The 20,445-nt window shown below is 61.3% G+C and overlaps 1 protein-coding gene across 5 annotated transcripts in view; it reads right to left on the bottom strand.

Moving 5' to 3' along the window:
* Window positions 1-20,445, bottom strand: part of MOB2 (MOB kinase activator 2) — a 61,574-nt gene that overhangs the window by 10,442 nt on the left and 30,687 nt on the right. For 2 of the 5 annotated variants that reach the window (XM_074336942.2, XM_019714740.3), the window contains exon 1: window positions 5,074-9,676. The exons of 2 other annotated variants lie outside the window; for them this stretch is intronic. In XM_074336942.2, the coding sequence (XP_074193043.2) occupies window positions 5,074-5,805 (732 nt within the window). In that variant the 5' untranslated portion in view covers window positions 5,806-9,676. Of the gene's footprint in view, window positions 1-5,073; window positions 9,677-20,445 lie in introns of those variants that run through there. One more of the 5 variants, XM_019714743.3, reaches the window with a different exon arrangement.

The raw sequence follows: 20,445 nt of genomic DNA, 5'->3' as shown, positions 1-20,445 counted from the left end.
CGTCCTGCATGCCCGCGCTCCCTCCCAAGTGCCCGCTGCAGGTGTCCAGGGACAGGCAGGTGTGAGCCAGACGTGACAGAGACTTGCAGAAACTGCCACCTCTCACTACAAGTTTGTCTTGTTTAGGAAAACAGTGTTTCCATAAAAATGTGCTGCTATTTAAAGCAGGACAGGCCTGTTGTGACTGTTTTTACACTGACGAACACAAACAATGGTTTTGCAATGTCTTTGTTCCCAGTTGAACACGGCGAACATGAGGAGCTAAACCCGGGAGCCAAAGCTCTGGTGCTGAGGGGCCTCACCCCTGGGGGTGGGGTACATGGCCCCAGGACAGAGCTGGGGCCAGGGTGCATGTGGCCGAGGCAGGCCAACCAGATGGCATGTCCCCCAAGAAGGAAACTGCCCACAGCGGCCCAGAGCCAGGGCTGGGAACGCGGGCCCAGGCTGGGTGTGACACAGGTCCATGTGTCTGTCACACACTGGAGCCCACCTGGCAGAGGCCCCCGTGCAGGCCTGCACGCCGCCTTCCCAGAGGTGGCCACCCCGTGCCCAGGCACATGCCCACCTGTCGCTCTCAGGGCCAGCATGGGGCAAGGCCGCCAGCCTCCCACACCTGGGGATGGTCCAGTCCTTTCAGGTTTGGACTTGGCTTCTGGGAGACACTTGGAGAAAAGGAGGGAAAACTCGTCGCAGTGCAGACTGGTGTCTTGGTTCTTATCTGGATGCTTTCGTTAAAGCACCAGGGCTGAAAACAAACAGCAGGCCAGCATTGCCACAACGTCTTACACCTGCCAGGAAAGGCCGCCTGGGTGACACTCTCAGGGATGGGTCGTCCAGGAGGGGCCCCTTCCCCTGGATGGAGGGTGACTGAGGGGGCAGTGCCCCAGAGGGACCCCCAGCAGAGTAGCAGCCTTGCAGGGAGGTGTCGTGCCGCCCGCCTGCCTCAGGGGAGCGTCAGATGTGCCCACAAGGCGCCAGTGTAGGTGTCCTGGGAACACAGCAGTGGCACCCTCCGTGGCCCTGGGTCCAGCGTGCCAAGGGCCGGGCCAGGGGGCTCACACTCCGAGGTCCTCAGACCACAGAAGGAGGCGCAAACCTGCTTTCCCCATGGGACAGGGGACAGGGCCGTCCTAAGGGCTCTCTGTGGCCCCTCCCCCCAGCCCTGATGAGGCACACATGGGGGGAGGGGGGTGAAAGGTCCCGGCAGCTCCCTGACCTTGTCCTTTTTTTGTTCTGTTTTGAAAAGTTCCTGGTGGTTTATTTAAGAGAAACAGGAAGGGAAATGCTCCCTGAATGCCTGAGCTTCTCACGCAGATCTTTCCCTTAAAAGGCGAGGTGTGCTGGGCTGCAGTGCTGGGAGGGGCCAGTGCCAGGCAGGGCCGCAGTGTCCTGGGCAGTGTCCTGGGAACGCGCAGAACAGACCCTGACCCCAGGCTCCCGACCCCATCTGTGAGCTGTCCGTGTGTCCGTGTGGGCTGTGGTGGGGCACAGGCGCGGACGCCACACAGAGGGGCACTTCAGGAGGTCCCCGTGGGAATGGTGGGGCTGCTCACTGGGGACAAGTGTGGACACGAGTTTCTCAGGGCCCTGTGGCCCCTCGGCCGGGGACAGGCTCCCAGCTTTCCCCAGGTTGGGCCACACAGAGGGAGAAGCCCCAGGAGGGGCTCTGCTGACGCCCTTGGGGATGGGCCACGCTACTTCCTGCCCGCAGCCCTTCTCCTGACCCTGGCTCTCGGCTGCTGAGAGAGATATGCCATCCTGTCAGAAAGCCACAACTGGCCTGGGCGGTCCCTGTGCCCTCGGCCCCGGCAGGAGGCACCAGCCGGCAGGAGGCTCCCTGACCCCACGCCAGCCTCTGCTCTGACCACGCACCGAGTGTCATCCGCTGGGCAGGTTCTCAGCGTGACGGGGCCAGGCTGACTCTCCCTCCCAGAGGCGAGTACACACAGGCCCATGGCCACTCCCAGGCCAGCCACACAGCCTCAGCCTCCGGGGCTGCAGGGTCCCATGTCACATGGGTGGGATGGGGTGAGGTGGGGGCCCGGGCTGCGAAGCCGGCTGCCCAAACCATCTCCCTGCTTTGCCGTTTAGAAGCCGTGACAGCTGGGGACTGACGGAACATGCATGAACATCAGCCTGCGGCGACTGTCCCACGAGCCACCATGCACAGCCACCTGTAGCCCGGACGAGTGGCCACGTGAGCAGCCATGGGCAGACCAGCAGGAACTGCCACCATCGTGGGGCATCACACACTCCCTGTCTACGAGACCCTGTCCAATGTCACGCCACCAAGTTCCCCAGGAAGGCCCCAGCAATGGCTCGGTGTGACCCAGGCACAGACATGTGATATGACCCATCTGTGCCGAGTGAGATGATTTCAGCAGGCGTGACGCCTGGGGGACACACTCCCTGGAGGTGTCATGGGGGCTGCCGTGCTTTCCATCAGCTGCAGGCGGAGTCCGGCCCTAGGAGCTCGGCCACACCGCGGGGGATCCCCCACCTGCCCGCATCGAGCACCTGGGCTGGGCTGCAGCTGAGGGAACACCCTGAGTACCAGTCGCTGACCCAGCCCCTCAGCCCACAGGAGTGGGTTGGTGCCCAGGCACGGACACCCCTGTGGGCCACTTCCCGATGGCCTGACTGGCGTGGTCCCTCTCCCAGGAGCAACAAGTAACTTCCAGGTTTTGAAAACAGGATGAAGTCTCAAAGCCTCAGTCACACGGGTGAGGGCTGGGCTGGTTGTCTCCCGGCACAGAGCAGGGCCAGCTGTGCCCAGTGAGGTGGCACTGGACCAGGGAACGGGCAGGGCGGAGGGTGCAACTCTCTGCCTAGGGTCCCACTCAGCCTGTGACCCCCCTAACCCCCCACGGATGCTGGGCTAGCTCAGGCCATCGCCAGGAGGTTGGGAGATAGAGCCCGGGGGGAGGAAGGAAAGCGTGGAGAGCCTGGAAGCAGGCAGGGGTGGTGGCTGCGCATGGGGACAGGCTCGGGGCAGAGGAGGTAGGGGTCTGGGGTGGGCACAGGGCCAAGGAACCTGAGATCCATGAGCAGTGGACCCCCAGAAGCCGCTCTGCAGAATCGGGCGCTGTTGGCATTTGAGAAGGGAGCCCACGGCAAGGCCGCCCGGGGCTGACAAGATGGTACCAGCAGGACGCCACACCTCACTTGGCTACCTCAGGGGAGGGCCGTGGGGCTCAAGGCCAGAGAAGAGCTGTGCGGGCGGGCAGTGTGCGGGCACCTGCTCCCGGCTGGCAGCACCGCCCAGCGTCAGGCTCCACAGGATGTCTCGCCGACAGGGCCAAGCTATGGGGCCAGCCCTGTCACCCGATGGCCAGGACACAGACACACAGGGCACGGCTGGCACAGGGGGCTGTCAACCGGCCGTGAACATCCTGTCCCCCAAGCTTCTGATGCAGAGGCCTGTGGTGGGGGCTGCAAACGGCCCTTGTGACACTCAAGAGGCTCCCGCCTGGGCCCAAATGGCCTGGAGCCACCGCAAGCCCCTCCTATCACAGAGCCTCGGGAGCACCGAGGGCTGGAAAGACCCCATGGGACCCTTGTTAAGTCCCATCAAACCCCCAAGGGCTGCAGCTGGGTGCTGCGGAGAGGGACACCAGGTCGCTTCTCCTGGCCTCACCGCCAGGCGGTCAGCACCCCAAACAGTGGGTTTTCACAGCTCCTGGGCGGTAGAGGGTGGCAGGCGGACCCGCCGCCCGTGTGTGCGCCCGTCAGGGGCTATGGACCCTGACCTGTGGCCACTGCACGGCCCCCGTGCTCTACTCACTTCTCTACCTGTGAACAGGCCACTCTGCGTCTAACACCTGGCCACGCAGCCTTCGCAGATCCCGCGGGAATGGCCTGGGCCTGTCTCCCAGAGCCTGCGGGCATCTCTGCAGCCACACACCACGGCTCAGAGGGTCAGTCCCGCGTCAGCGTTGTCGCCCCCCGCCCTCCCCGCCATGCACACAAGCGCGCACACCCAGAACACACATGCACGTGGTCCCCTGTACTGTCCACAACGGCCACTGTTCCCCATCAGAACGATGCCCGGAGCGCAGTACCACCGGCCTGCCCACGGTTCCAAATGTCACACGTAACACGACGAGGCACAGCTTTCATGAGCTGGGGGGCACATCTCGGGTTTCTGCTCGTAAGTCATTGTGAGCCCTCTGCACGTGCCATGCAGGTGACCTGCTGTGGGCAAGAGCCTTGTGGAGGGACAGGTGGAAACCGGAGGTGCCCAGAGATAGTCGGAGGCACACACACACAGGGGTCACTCCACAAGGACTAGCCCGACCGGAATGGCCCTCACCTCAGACCCTCACAAGGGTCTGCTCAGAACCGGAAAAGCAAGAGATTAATTTCTTTTTGAAATCACGACCCACTGAAACCACAGGCAGACCTAAGATTATGACACTGAAGGAGACCTGGCTGAGTCTACACTGTGACACTGAGAGGTGCCGGCAGAGCTCCGGACACCGTGAGGGCCCTTCCCCCCACTGGCGGCCCCCACAACACAGAAGTGCCCACCTGCGAGGGTGCTGCCCGGCCCCCATGCACACACGCTGTCCTGAATGCCTGGCACAGCTGCGTACACTCTGGTTCGAGCAGGCACGGGACTGGCTCGCCCTAAGCCCGTGTGGGGGACACTGGAGGCTCTCCGGCAGCAGGTCAGAACAAGAGGTGGGCACGGTCGGAATGGGCTTCTCTGGCAACACCGAGACAATGGCCGGGCAAGGACAGGCTCCAGTCACCCCGCCTGGGGACAGCAGGCTAGGCACCCTGTCGGTGGTGAAGGGCCTGTCCAGTGGGCAGGACTGCTGTGGTCACCTGCCAGGTGCAAATGTGCCGGCAGCCCTTTCGGGGAGAGGACTCCTTCCCAGAGCAGCAGTACACACAAGACTAAGGGGACATGTCACGCAGACCACGTCCCTGACCAAACCCTGGGCTGGCAGATGGGCTGCACACCAGGGCTCTACCTGGGAGGGTGGCAGACGTAGCCACTCCTCCTCAGACTGACCCCAGGAGCAGGGGCTAGGGACAGCCAGACGCCAACCCCGCCCCCTCGTTCACCTGAGCACTTTGCCGACGGCCTGAAGCACCATTTTGCAGCTGAGTCCAGTTTTTGGGGCCTGGCTGAGCAGAGCCCGGTCTGAGGAAAGGCCGGCGTGGTCTCCCAGCATCGTGGGGCAGCGCAGAGGTGGAGAGGGAAAGTGGGAGGCCAGCAGGGACGCCGCTCCCTCCTCCCCCATCCCTGGGCAGCGGGACTGAGCCAGCTGACAGCAGCCAATGAGGACGCAGGGGAAAGGAGGGCTCGGGCCGGCAGACACAAACAGCTGCTCCTTTTACAGGCCAAGGCCAGCCAAGTCTGGTTACACGAGGGCGTGTCCCAGTCGCCTTTTCAAACTGGCGCCTCTCGGGCGCTGCTGTGGGGAGGGCACAGCCCGAGGGAGGGCCCAGCAGCTCTGCCCATGAGCTCCTGGGCCGACGGCACCCCTGCCTGACCCCAGCCCGGCTGAGACAAGAAAGCGGCAGGCTGTGTCCTGCTGGGCAGTGGGTGCGGGCTGCTGTCACCTGCCGTGTGGACAGGTATGCCTGCACGCAGATGGCCTTGGGAGACAGGCCGCCAGAGCAGGCGCAGAGCGGGCGCTGGGAGGAGGCTGCTCCCGTAGCCACCAAGGGCAGTGGACCCCGATGGGTGTGTCCACAGCGCCTTCCTGCGCAGGTGCAAGAACGGTGTGCCCAAGGCCCTCTTTGGAGCTGGCCTAAAAACAGGAGCCCAGGAAGTCCTGAAAACTCAAACATCTGACCAGTGACAGGGACGGCTCAGAGTCACTGAGAGGGCCCACTTACAGGGCATGGCCATGGGTCTGCCAACCCCATGCCCGCACCCCGCCTCAGCCACACCCCACAAAAGGCCTGCTGACCTTCTCCTCTGCCAGGTTCACACACTCTGCACAGTGGCAACTCCAAAGCCACTGAGAGGACAAGTCAGGCAGCGAGGAAAGGCTGCCTCTGCCCTGGGGACGCGACCAAGGCTCTGGCTGCCCATGAGGACCTCTGCCCTCGCAGGACACCGTCTCCCGGCCACCCCGGCATCGGCATGAACCCCACTGCCTCTCCGGGGCACAGATGCCAGCGGGATGGGCGGCCACACAGCCCCAGGCGGCTGGAATAATGGAGCACTGCAAGGGCGTCTCGGCCCCTCTTGTTCTGCTCCGTGCCCTGGTCCTGGAACCAGCCACTTCGCGAGGAACCCTGTTCCTTCTACCGGAGGAAATTACACAGCAAGACCAGGTGCTGGGTGCACACGCCGTGGCTGGGCTGGCGGTTTCCAGGCCCCGTCCGCTCGCAGCGCCAGCAGACAGGTGTGGACGACCGACACAGTGAAGCCCCCACCCCGGTGGGCGTCTGCGTCCGGATCGGCCTGATGCCTCCCACTCTAGCCCGTCATCCGTGGGTCACTGCGGCCTCCTCCCGATTTGTCTGTCCTGCCCTCCAACAGCGAGACAGCTGGTAGCTTCTCACGGCTTCGTGCAAACCAGAGGAGCAAGCTCAGGCAGGGAAGCGATCGCATACGCGTCACAGCGCAGGAAAACTCAGTCCACTCCAAAGCAAGCGAAAAAAGCTTCTTGTTGAATCCAATGAAAACGGAAGAGAAGAAGAAAGGAACCACCCCACTGACAATGAAAACACTGCAGAAATGAACACACACACAACAGGTGAAAACTGTAACACAGCAAACGAGAAGACCTCAGAGGAAGATTTGAAAAGGGAGGCAAAGGAATGCAAACTAAGAATCAGAAATGAGAGCTTCTGAAATGAAAGGTGAGCTACTGTGTTTCCCCCAAAATAAGACCGGGTCTTATATTAATTTTTGCTCCAAACGACGTATTAGGGCTTATGTTCAGGGGATGTCATCCTGAAAAAAATCATGGTAGGGCTTATTTTCCAGTTAGGTCTTATTTTCAGGGAAACATGGTAGAATAAACAGAACCAGCCCGGGGGACAGGGAGGGAGTTTCATTCCCACAACCACAGTGATACAAGCTGCCACTGGACTTGCCGCCCACCACCAACCACAAACAAGCACACGCCGGCTGAGGGCAGGACATGGAGGGATGGTGAGCACACCTGCCTGCTGCAGACGCGGGGCAGGAAGGCAAGGCCCGCAGTCTCGGCAGCCGTGGGGACAAGGGGCGCAGCTGGGGCTCGCGGCACAGGACAGGGCGGGGCTGCCGGGAGGGGGCTCTAGGAATACGGCCAGCGGAGCCCCCTAAGCCTTTGGCCACCCACTCGGCTGAGGGTGTGTGTGGCCCTTCTGCAGGGAGCTGTGAGCTCAAGGGGCGTCCGGAGGATGGAGGGGCAGGAAACAGCATCCGCACAGCCCAAGCAGAGACCGAGGGCCTCTCCAGAAGGCAGGCCGGGCAGCAAGGCTGACGCAGCCCCACAGGAAGGGTTTCTCTGCTCCGGCCCTAAGAAAGCTTCCCCAAGCCACACAGGCTTCTGCTGAACCAACAGCAAACGATCTGCCTGCTGGAACCACTGCGACACACTTGGGGGGACAAACCCCAGGACCTTCAACTGCTCTGCCTCCACGATACCCAACATCAGAAAATACCGGGTATGTGAAGAAACAGAAAACTCTAACCCACAACCAGGGAAAACAGACACAGACACAACAAAGACGCTGGAGGTAGCAAAGACTTTAAAGGAAGCAAATCAATGTATTCAATGATTCAAGGATTTGGAGGAAAGGGTGAACATAACGAGTGAAAAGATGAGGGCTCCCAGAAAAGATATGGAAAGTCCAAAAGATACAAACAAGTTTACCAAACTGAAGACGACAATATCTGGGATGAACTTCTAACTTCTACGGGACAAACTTATCAGCAAATTAAACAATGCAAAGAAAAGATAATAGAAACATAACATGAAATTTGTAGAATGCAGCTAACACTGGGCCTGGGAGAAATTTATAACTATAAATGCTTATGTTAGAAGAAAAGACTTAACACCAGTATCTACACAAATAAAAAGCGTTACTGTGGGAAAGGAAAAGGTCGTCTTGTTTGGGAAATAATATAGTTGTATATACAGAGAATACTTTATAGAGCTATAAAAACTAAACTTAGCGACATCACAGGATACGAGTCGATATAAAAAAATTAATTTTATTCCCATATGCTAGCAACAAACAGGAAACACAATTTATGAAACTGTTGCTTACAATAGGATTTTTAAGGTTTAGGAATGAATTTAACTAAAAATGTCCGACACCTCTCACTGAAAAGTACAAAGCATCGCTGAGAGAAATTAAAGACCTAAAGGAATGAAGCAATTCACCATGGCCATAGATTAGAAGACGCAATATTGTTTCTTTTCTCAGTTCAATGCAGATTTAACACAATCCTACCCAAATCCCAGCAGAATTTTTGGCAGAAATTGACAGGATGGTTCTCACATGTATAGGGAAATGCAAAAGGACTCAGGAAAATTCAATCGTTCTTAGAAAGAAAAGCCAAGTTGGAGAAGTCATCAATTTCAAGACTGTGTTTGGAAGGACAGTATTTAGATACTGTTACTGGCGATACACACAGATACACAAATGGAACAGAGAAAGCTCAGGGGGAGATTCACACTGTAACTGGACTTCAAGAAAGGCGCTAACGCAGTTCTGTGGGGGGAAGGAGAGTCTTCAGAAACAGCGCTGGGAAACGGGGTTTCCCTGAGAAAAACAACTCACCCCTACCTCCCACTGTAAACAAGAGGAAACTCAAGAGGTATCAGAGAGCTCGGCAAAGCGGCACCACTTCTGAAAGGGAAGGCAGGAGATGGTCTTTGTCACGCTCTGTCCAGCCCCACTGGGACAGTGCCTTTGGCCAACGGCGCCCAGACCCGAGGGCAGAACACACACACCACGCGCTCTGTGCGGTTCTGATGGCGGGAGGAGGTGTCTTCACGGGCAGCCTGGCGCCTCACGCACTTGTTCGCACAACCGGACCAGGCTCCAGGCCCAGGGCCACCGGGCTGGAGAGCACAGAGCGTGACAAAGCTGTGTCCAGACGCCCTGTTGTCGCAGACACACAGTGGCCCGGAAGTGCAGCCCGTGCAGCACATGCCGTGCCAGGAAGGAGCCGAGGCAGCAAGCGGCAGGAGCCACTCCCAGCCGCGTGCTGAGGGAGCGGTCTGGGAAGAATCCAGAAGGAACTGCTGAGGGCCTGGGCTCCTGAGAAGGAAGTGCCTGCCGGCTGGCCCTTCCTGAAGGCAGCTCCCTCCTCCCGGGATAGCAGAGCCTGCAGGAAAGGGGGCGCATCCCAGGCAGAGGGGTGGGCATTTCCAAAAACACACTGCCTTGGACCTCAGAGCCCCGGAAGCAGGCCAACCCCGACGTCAACGGCTAGAGGCACGCTGCCCAGAAAGGTGCCGGGAGCAGGGACAACGTGGATGCGTCTCCCCGCGTCTCCTGGGGGCAGGATGAGCAGGCCTGAAGGGGGAGGCAGCCCCTGGCCCTGCTGACAACGTCCTCTCGGCTCCCAGACCTCGTCCTGGCACAGCGGGGCGGGATGCCCGTTCAGCCTGGGCGCCGGCACGGTGGGTGCGCACGCGTTAGGAGCGAAGCTCTAACCCTGAAGAGAAGCTGGAGAGCTGCAGACCCGTGGAGGCCTGGCCTCGGGCAGCCACCAGATGTGCAGTGCGTGCTGACGCCCAGGGCAGCCCCAGGGAGGGGCCAGCGCCGGCGGAAGGCCCTGTGTCCTGCGGTCCTAGCTCAGTGGCCCCTCCTGAGCGTGCAGGAGCAGAGCGCACGGTTGCACCGCCTCACGCCCAGGACAAGTGAGGATGAAAAGCACACGCCCCCAGGTAGCGACACAGAGCGGCTGGCACGCACACACGTGCAAACTCAAAAAGGGGCGTCCACCTGCGCGAGCAAAGCTGCCAGCAGGGCCCACCTCAGTTACCCCTTGTCTCCACTCAACACGGGCGTCGGGACCATCCCCCTCCACGAGGACTCCTGTGGCCACCCACTGCAGTGTGAGTGTGTGTCTGTGTGTGAGGGGTGTGTGTGTGTGTGTGTGTGTAAGTGGCTGTGAGTGTGTACACGGAGGTGCATGTGTGTATCTGCCGGGCAGGTGTGCTCCTTTCCTGCTATGCCCCTTGCCGGCCTCCCCAGCCCGTGACGGCCCCCACCACAGACCCCCGCCCGGCCGAGGCCCTGCCCCCTTCCTGCAGACGCCCCTGTCCTCCAGGTCTGCTGTGACGTCAGCTGCCACCAGCACGGCCAACGCCCACTGCTGTGCTGGCTGTCCTGCTACCACACCTGACTTCCCATCAGCATCAGGTTAGGGCCCCACCCGCTTTGTCGCGGGCTGCATCCCTGCACCCACAACCGTCCTGGGAATGGGGTGGGGACCAAGTCCCTCCTGACTTCTCCAATGAATTAGTGTCACACTGTCGTCTTCCCTGGGAGCTCCTAACTCGACTTTCAGACATATTTGGTGACAGGCTCTTTCTCGGCACAACTGTCTCTGCCAGGGACCGCCTTCAGCCGAGGTGACAAGTCACCACCGACGCCCTGTCACTACTGCCCGAACTTCTCCCTACAGGGAAGCCTACCTGTCACACTGGCTAAGAGGAAATCAAGTTTCCAAACACGGAGTTCTAATGTCTGGGAGGGACGAGAGGCAAGCACAGGCTCCTGGCTGGAACGGTGTCCAGTGGACGGCTACATGTTTCCATCTCTATGTGCCTGAGTCCACAGACGCAGTTTCGGAGTGTGGGTGCACAGAGCCCAGAGGCACCCCGGGGAGACCGCTGGCCACGGAGGGTCAGGACCCCGGGCACGTGGCTGGAGTCAGGGCCCGTCCCTCCTCGTGCTCCTGGCCTCACCTCCTTCACACCTGCCAGTTCCAGGACCGGACAGAGACAGACTTGGGTGCTCATGCCCAGTCAGGCACCCTGCCCCGAGGCCCCAGGGCGCCAAGCCCAAACACACAGAAAGGCGTGCGTCAAACTGGAAATTTTGCTCGGTAACAGCAGGACCAAAAACCCAGTCTCATATGTGAAAAGGCAAGCGGCCCAGAGTGACGTGTGACATGGAGCGCTGTCATGATGGAGGGTGATTTATGGCACACTTTAAAACACACCTGCTCTCAACCGTAGCTCACACCTGACTGCACTGAACAAGTTGAAACTTGTCATCCATTGTCACTAAGGTTTGACGTGCCGCTGCCCGCACTGAACTTCCCTGCCTTTCCGTTGGATGGCACTCGGCAGCAGCATTCACTATATTTTGTGATCACAACGGAAAGGCTCCGTGTCACACATCGCTTCTAGTACGGCAATTCTGTCAAATAAAAACGGTACGGTGTGTCCTCATCCACCTTATTCATCGGATCTGGCACCACGCAACTGCTGGCTCTTCCCCAAAGTCAAAAGGTAAGTAAACGTTTTGAATCGATCCGGGACATGGAGGCAGCCACGACAGCCAACTAAGGACACTCAGGAAAGAGGACTTCAGAACTGCTCCAGAAAGTGGCAAGAATGATGGGATAAGTGTGTTCGAAGCAAAGGGGAGCCTTGTGAGGGGGATTAATGGCCATGTGTCTTTTACTGTGATACATTTTTTCATTGAAGCATTCACCATGTTGTTTGGTCACACCTCCTAAGTAACACTCCGCAAAGCTAATGGGAGGCAGACACACACACAGGTCCCACACGGAGAAAGCAGGGCTCGCGCCTGGGCACCCAGTGGCCTGGCCACGGAGTCCTGCGGACAGCTGCAGGCCGCGCTCCCGGAGCCAGAGTCAGGGGCCGGGAGCAGCCAGGGCCACAGGGCCTGTGCGGTGGCAGCTCTCTGGTCCCATGATGTGGGTGGTGGCAGGGGCGGTCAGTCGGGAACGCACACACAGGGGCGCTGGGAATTGCAATGAATTGTTTAACAGTGTGGACAAGAACAAGAGGACACTGTCTGGTGTCTCCTTTTCACACTGGATGGTCAGGGAGGTGTTAGTTTCCTCAACTCTTCTTTGTATAACTGACCTACTTCACACAAGTCGCTTTGCCTGTTTTCAGAGAAAACGGACGGAAGGGTTTGGGAGACTGGAAGGGCCCACAGCAGCCATCCTCTCGGGTACAGCGTCCTGGGTGCCCAGACAGCACCTGCCCCCTCCCCACTTCTGGCCCCCAGGGCTCCCCACACTGGGCACCATCCCCCACCGAGACCACCCCACATGGGACCCCAGCAATTCAAACCGCCAGCGGCAGCCGGCAGGCAGGCACCTCCCTGGAATGTGGAAAACCAACCCTTGCCTTGGGGAGAGTCACTGTCCCCATTAATGGAAGTGGCTGGGAGTGAACGGGAGAAGTGCTTCCTCACTGCGGACAGCCGGAAGTGCTGAACTCCTGACCACGTGGGGCCAGCTCACGAGCTCAGAGAGAAGGGACACCTAGAGCTGCCACACAAATAAAACAGGGCTGGCACCAAGGAGAGGGCACTCAGGAAGCCCTTGCAGAGTGAGCAGCAAAGGAGAGACAGACGGGAGGGAGGGGTCTGGCCTGTGGCAACTCCAGCTCTGGGCAGGTTTTCTGCAGCGAGAGCCCCTGGCACAGGGCCTGAAACAGCCTCCGGAGGCCGGAGGTCCCCGTTCCACCTGGTGGGACAGAGGACCCCAGCGTCCCTGCAGGCCAGGTCCACTAAGGCAGGGACGTGTGCCGAGGCTCCGTGTGGGCCAGGGACCCTGGGCGTGTCCTGGGTGGGGTACAAAGAGCCTTTGTGTGCTTTCCTGAGCACCCCCAGGCCAGCAGCCCTGTGTGCTCCAGGGGGAGTGACAGAAAGGCACTGACCACCTGGAACCCCCGACTCCTGGGCCTTGGCACCCCCACCCCGTTCCCACTGGCCTCTGCCGCCCAGGGTGTCACCGTGTGGGGGGTGATGCCAAGCCTGGGGGTAACACCATGTTCGCAGTGACACCTGCGTGACTCCACAGAACTACCCCCCAGCACGCTCCACTGCCTTCCCAGGTGTTCGCTCACTTGAACCTAAACATCCCCATTTTATGGAGGAACCCGAGGCACAGATGGAGAGGAAATTCAGGTCCCACACAGGCGGCCTGCTCCAAAGTCTGTGCTCCTGATCAACCCCACCCCACTGCCCCCCAGGAGGGGACAGGAGCATTTCAAAGGGAAGGAAGTTTATTCCCAGGCTGGGCCAGGGCTCGGCTGTCCCCACAGGAGAAGAGCGGGCCCTCCGCGGCCCTGTCCCAGCTGTCGTGCAGCTGGCTCGGGGGCACATCAGCTCCAGCTCCCGCAGGCAAGCATCGCCTGCTTCCCTCCCACCCCAGCCAGCAGAGGGAGATCAGGAAAGGAGAGAGACTGAGTCCAGCATGGTGCCAATGGCCAGCAACACACCTCACAGCAAAGAGAAGACAGGGTCATATGCGCCACTAGCGGGGACGGCCGTGCCCCGTCGCAGGCTCACCTTGGCACTGGCATGTGAGCGGGGCCAGGTCTGCTGGGGTGAGAACTGCCGGGGCTCGGAGGAGGAGCAGAGCGGGGCTCAGGCTTCCTGGCCCTGCACCCCTGGCCCTGCACCCCTGGCCCTGCACACTGCGCACACTCATCTGACACCCCTGTGCCACGAGGCCGAGGCTGTCGGAACACTCCCGCGGGGGCAAGCAGAGGAGCTGCAGGTCGGGCTGGAAGTCCAGCCAGCAGGGTGCCATGGAAACGCAAGGACACTGGAAAGCAGGGCGACTCAGGCAGAGAGTCCCCACACAGGGAGGGGAAGGAGGCTGCACCTGCACAGGGGCCAGAGGGGCACAGGGGCCACAGGGGCCAGGGCTGCGCACACGTGAGGAGGCATCGCCGAAACTGCTCAGCTTCCAGGCCAAGGCAGGCCAGACTCCCAACAACCAAAGCAGCTGCTGGAACCTGCCTAGTCATCCAGCCTGGCCCCCGGCCACCGCTGACCCAACAGGGCCGAGGCACCCAGGCCACATGGCAGCCACCTCTGACAAGTCTTCCCTCCTACCCCCACCCCAGTATCTGCCAGACAAGTGCCCGCCGGCTCAGGCACCGGCCAGGTAGCCAGCCCAGTGGTGGAAGGCTGGCCGAGACCCAGGGGGTCAAGAGCAGCCCTCTGTTTAATGCAGCAAAGCCCGCACGCTGCCCAGAGAGGGGGCCCCAGCCCCTTGGCCCCCCCAAGGCCCAGGCGAGGACAGACATAGTCACAAATGCAGCACAGGGAGGACCGGTGCTCATAACTCCCCCGTGAGGCACATGGGCTCAGGGAGAGGACGGGTGACGCTCTGTCTCTCCACCCAGGCAGGCTGTCCAGGCTGCCTACGAAAAGGGCAGTGTGCGTCCTGCCAACCTGTCCCGCCCTCCCCGCTGGTATAAAGTCCTCGGCTGCAAGATTTAGCTCAGGCTCAGTACACAGGAAGGCGGCTGGGAGCCCACATGGGAGGGAGCAGTGCCTGGCGGGACACAGGGCCCACCCCGCCCACGGGGCCTGTGGAGACTCGGGGCCGGGAGACCTCGGCCCCTGTGCCCAGTGCAACCTCCCCATATGGACCTGGCCACCGGCAAATCCTCTAGAAGAAACACTGGGAATCTTTTCCCCCCAAAAAAAAACACTGAAATCAAAGTAAGAAAACAGCCTTGCACTAAAAAAACGCACGGGAGAAATAAAGGGCAGCGTGCACTACGCTGTATTAAGGCAGTGGGGGGGGGGGGTGACCCCGAGAGGCACAGGCTGGGAACTCACGGGAGCAGGAGGCCTCCCCACCCCTCGGCCCTTCCCGCTCTGCTCTGCGGGCCCATGGGAGGATGCTCCCTGGGTCACAGGGCCCCAGACTGTCGCCTCACACATGCCACCATCCGGTCTGGGGGTGTCCCCGTGCCCGGTGCACGTGGACAGGTGTACACACACACACACACACACACACACACACACAGAAAGCCAGCGCCTCTGGGCTATGGCACCACAAGGGCGGGAGGGTCAGAGGCCACCCGAGAGCCCTGCCCCGAGAGCTTTGCCCACAGCCACCCTGCTGGGTCGGCCTGGCCTCTGGCTTCCTGCTGTGGCATCAGATCTGGTGGGGCCTGTCCCTGGGGGAAGAGGACACAGCAGGTCACGCATGAGAAGACTGAGGCGGCGGCCGCCTGGCCGCGCTGGGAGAAGGGACGCTGACACCCCTCCCCCAGCCAGGGTGAGAGGGCACATTCTCCCCTAATTGGAAATGCTGTTTTCTCCTCTGAAACAAGAGGGAGGCATCAGATGTGGGAGTGCCCGAAGGGGAGAGGAAGGCCAAGATGCCAGGCTCATACTTCAGATTCCTGGAGGGGAGGCCCAGCTGGCAGAGGGCTCGGTGCTCAGGCCCAGAGTGGCCTCGCGACAGGACGCTCGCCAGCCGGGGGTGCGTGTGGGGGGGACGGGACGCAGAGGGCCCAGGCAGGAGCCTGTCTTCTGACCCCCCAACGCTCAGCGAGCCGGACCTCCCACCCTGCTGCTCCTGGACACTTGAGTTCCGCCAGGCCCCCGATGGCTGCGCTGCTGGCCACAAGCCCTGGTCCTCAAACGGCTCTTTCTCAAATCCAGGCCTGTTTGCTGTCACTCCTTGGCCCCAAGGCCCTGTCATGCTCTGAAGGTTCTCCAGGGCCTTCGAGGGATCCATGCCCCTGCCCACCTCCCAGCCTGGCCTTGGGAGGGGGCACAGCCCCCTCAGAACCCACCCTGCTGTGTCCCTGGGCCCCAGAAGCCGGCCCTTCCCTCCTTCCTGCAAGTCTCTGCCCAAATGTCACCTGAGACTGCCCTGGCACCCCCTTGCCCTGCTGCGTGGACGTGAGTTCAGTGGGAGCGGGAAACGGGCCTGTCAGCCTCAGGGTCCCCTACAGGGCCCAGCGGTGGGATGCGTTTCTGAATGAGCGTATTCCTGATGCAGGAAGGAGAATGTGCGCAGGTCAGTGAGGAAAAAGGTGACCACTCTGCTCCGCTTACTAAGCAATAAAGGCAAGAAAAACACCATCCATGAGAGAAAAAACCTACAAGTGGCAGAAGGGGAGATGGTCTCCCCACCTCAAGAGCAGCCCCTGAAGACAAGACGCCCATTGGCTTCCTTGACGGGAGGGCACGGCCACTGCCCACCCGCAGGCCACCACCGCACAGTGTGCTGGGTCGGAGGTTCTACTGCTAGAGACGGGTCACAAACACGGAAACTCAGCGGGCGGTGCTCCCAATGGCCGAGAAGACACGGCCTGGAGACGCCCACCGGCTGGCACCTGGTGCACCAGCTGAGCTGCCCACGGTCCAGACGAGGTCCGCGGTGACAACTCCCTTCACAGTGAAATGCAGGACCGTGGGGGAGCGTCCCTCCACTGCTCGGGGCTCTTCCCCAAATGGTGTCCAAGTCAGCGCTGCACGGAAGACGCGGGAGCAGCAACGTGACGCGTCCACACCGACCGCGTGCAGCGCGGCCTCCGACAAGCGGGCGCCGGAAGCAGCAGGCGAGTCCGGCTGATCGTGCTCACCTCCTCCTCCGACACGGCGCCAACTAACCGGCCGGCCACCCAGGGATTTTCCAAGCGCGCCCGGAATGGAAGTCCGGCAGGTGGTGGGGCATCGCAGTGACAGGGGTGGCCCAGTGGGGCATGATGGCGCTCCCCCCACCACCGCATTCCCTGGAGACACTTCCGGAGAGGGGTCACTTCAGTCTGCGCATGAGCAAGGGTCACATGTATTCCACCCTCACAGGACCAGGTGGGGCTGATGTGACGTCCCGGGCGGGGGACCTTCCTGCCGGTGGCGGCGTGAGGACGGCTTTACTTTCCGGGTTGGAGTCTGTGCTGCTGTTTGGGCCCTGGCTCTGGAAGCTCCTGGAATCCCTGCTCCGTGCCCGCTGTTCTGTCATGTCCGTGGTGCCCGTGGGAACGCTCGGCAGGTGGGGCACTTGTGAGAGCCACGATCTGAACCCCCGCCTGAGCCCGACACCCCCTCCTGCTTCCGGCGCGGTGCAGACTCTCCGGGCGGTGCAGACTCTCCGGGCGGCAGCGCCCGCCCCAGGCTCTGCCCTGGCCCACAGCCGCCTCCACACCTGGCTTCCTGTTCTGCTCGCGGGGAAACGCGCCCAATCGCACCTCCGGCCCCTCCTCAGCTTTCCAGTTTGCTTCCATTTCTCATTCCCCACGTTCTCTTAACTCTCTGGATGTCCCTCCTTTGGAGAACCTACTGTTCTTTTGGGGCGCTACACAGTCTCACGTCGCTGAGGAAACACGACAGCTGTTTCGCTCGCTTGTCCAGAGCTGCGCCCCCCTTTCCTACTGCTTTGCTCTGTCTTCCTCATTGCACGTCCCTCAAACACCTGGCGGGCCCCAGCTGCCCCCTCACATTTAGAAGTAGGTACTGAAGGGCTCCCTGGCAGCTCCATGTGCATGGGGGCGGGGAGGCATCAGGGTGCAGGTTTGCCTCTTGGGCTATTCCGACTCCCCGTCTTCACTTGGGGTCCCGGGGACTGAGGGGGGGAGCGGAGCATAGCGCCAAGTGCCGGATGTGGGATGCTGCGTTTGCACGAGGTGCCCCCAGGGCAGACAGGATGGCGGGGTGTCTAGGGGCTCCTTAAACACACCTGCAGACCCCCAGCGAGCTCCTTCCCAGGCCTCGGGGAGACCGGCTCCCCCTGCTGGCCCAGGCGCACCTTGCCTGAGTCTGCATCCCACTGGACCAGCGGATTTCTGACCTCCAAAACCTGCCTGCTGCTCCCCCGCCCCACTCTCTGCCCCTGGGGGTATCCATCCACCCAGAATTCCCTCAGCTCTCATTTCAGTGAGGCTGGGAGCGAGCAGGAATGGCCAGACGTCCAGCACATGGATTCAAGCATGAGAACCACGGGCAACCGGAGATGTGGGCACACAACCCCCCTTCGCTTTCCTAAGGCCTCACCCACGGCTACTAACCAATGCCCCCCGCCCCGTGTGAGTAGTGACTGGGGAGACAGCGGAGCTGGACTCCCAGCAGCCTGGGGTGGTGTCGGGAGCTCTGCTCAGGGGGCCCCCACCCAGCTCCGGTGGGCTCCCGGAGGCTCCTGCCTGCCTGGGCATAGCTGCACTGCACTGTGGGTCCGGCTGGCGTCCTGAGCCTCCGCCATGCGACCCAGCCCTTGCACCCCTCCCGGGCCAGCCCCTCAGCACAGCCCCTCCCTGCACCCCTGGCTCCACGGCGTCAAACGCCAACAGTCGGAAAGCCAGGGCCTTGACCCAACCCTGAGGGTCAGTGTCCAAGGCCATGGGCGACACCTGAGTCCCAGCCTACCTTCTGTCTCCATGGGGACGTGCTCAGAGATGAAGGACAAAGCACTGGACTCTCCACCCGGGGCCCAGCCACGGCTGCTAACAGCCTTCTCTCCACACAGGAAGGATGGAGCACAGGCACACACAGGCCGCTCAGAAAAGGCCCGTGACACACACAGCGCCTGCGGTTGTGGGACCCACCACCACCACCCAAGCCTGCCCTCAGGTGAAACTCTGAAACCACCTGGAGAAGGCTTGTGTGGCTCAGCGAGGTCCCTATCCCCTCTGAGGGGCCACAGCCAAGGGCCCTGAGCCCAGCAGTGACCCAGGTCCCAGGGCGCCGTGGCAAGCCAGGCATTTCCACATGTGGAACGTAAAACACACACAGGCGTGGGCGGGTCCCCCAAGGCCGCGCTCTGCACTCACTGCACACGCACACCTGGGGCCGGCCTGGCCCTGCAGCCTCCAGGGGCACTCGGTTTGTCCCTCTTTCCTCCTGCGAGGCCTGGTCCGGACCCGCGTGCTGCACCCTTGCACTCCTCCTCGGCGCTCTGGGAACTGCGGCAGGTGTGGCTGCCTGCGAGCCGTGCGGGGAGGTCCTGAGGGGAGTGGTGGCGTGGGGGCACCAGACACCCCCAAGGCCTTTGCGAGTGGGCTCAGTGGACTCGGGGCAGAGGGCAGGCACCAGCCTCCCGGCCTCAGGACCCTGGCCAGCTACCTGATCTCTCAGCCTCGGTTGCCCGTCTGTGAAGTGGGGATGCTGAGTCCTAGTCCAGGGTGTCCAAGGGAGCAGAGGACCACAGCAGTTGTGCGGGGACCCAGCACCAGCTCCTGGACCCCTGCGGCGCAGGAAGGTCAGCTGCTAGAGAGGAAGCAGCCGTGCACTCTGCAGGCCCCGGAACACACGACAAGCAGACGCCCCCAAAAAGCACGCCTGTGGGCAGCCTCGGGCAGGGCAGACCTGCCTGCTGTGCAGTGGCAACAACGGTACAAACAGAAGGTGCCAAGCACTGGCTGCCTTCAAGGTCTCGCCGTGTCTGTGACAGTCCCCCTTCTGTCACCCCTATGGAAGTGTGTGTGCGTGCTGAGTGCAGCTGAAGGAACGAGTAAGAAAAACCCCTTGGTCAGCATGGACCACGTGAGTCTGAGCATGGCACCCTGAGCCGGTCACGGGCAGCCCACAGAGGGGACTTCCTGGTGGAGAAGGGACGCACATGTAACAGACGCTCAGCCCCCCTGAGAGAGAGAGACGCAGGCGGCAGCAGTGGTCGTGTTACACGGGTCAAAAGGAGGACCATGAAAACGGGCAGCCGCAGCCAGGGCAGGCCCTTGGCCAGGCAGCAGGCACAAGATAAGGGAAAGTAGTGACAAAATGTATCAAGAAGCAGAGGGCCACCGGGATCCCCCTGGTAAAAAAAAAAATAGCGGCAAAGACAGAGGGGGAGGGCCCTGCAACGCTGTTTCCAAGCATCACACAATGAACGCAACCAGCCAACCTCCCACACAGTACGAGGCAGGCTCACCGGTGCCTCCCGACGCGAAGGAGCCCCCGCCCCCACCAGCAGGGGAGAGGCCGGCAGTAGGTTCCAGCAAGATCAGAATAGAGAACCACCCACTTTTGTTTCAAAGAAAGAAACAAAAACAAGAGCGAACACGCATGTCTGGGTCTAGGGGCACATGTGTCCCCCAGAGGGAAGCACATGGGGGTGGAGAAGGGGGAGGTGATGCTGGCATTACTTTACTTCTGTCTCTTGATACTATGACAAGAACTCCCTACAAACAACGCTCAGAACTACAGCGTGAGGACGCCCTACCCCGTGCCTCTGGTGGCTTCCTCTTCAGGGTGGCCCCCAAGGCCAGAAAGAGAAAATGCAAAAGACGCTGGAAGAAAACAAGGTGCCTGAGGGAGCCTGGCAGGGGGCGAACCCCACGAGCCACTCCCCGCCCTTTAGAGCCACGCTTCCGGAAAGCGCTGTCTTCACTCGCTGGCCGCACCTCGTCACCTTGGGCACGCCTGCCCCCTAGCCCACCACCCCACACCACAGCTCTCGCCAAGGTCACCTGGTGAGTGCAGGGCTATGTCCAGTGGGCCACGCAGGCCTCCCCGGTCAGCACGGGGTCCCGGGCCCTCCCTCCCTGCGGGGAGCTCTGGCCGGCCCACTCA

This window comes from Rhinolophus sinicus, chromosome 14 (genome assembly GCF_057876585.1).
Source record: "Rhinolophus sinicus isolate RSI-liver-muscle chromosome 14, RSI-T2T, whole genome shotgun sequence".
NCBI classification, from domain to species: domain Eukaryota; kingdom Metazoa; phylum Chordata; class Mammalia; order Chiroptera; family Rhinolophidae; genus Rhinolophus; species Rhinolophus sinicus.
This window is presented reverse-complemented; position numbering and strand designations above follow the sequence as displayed.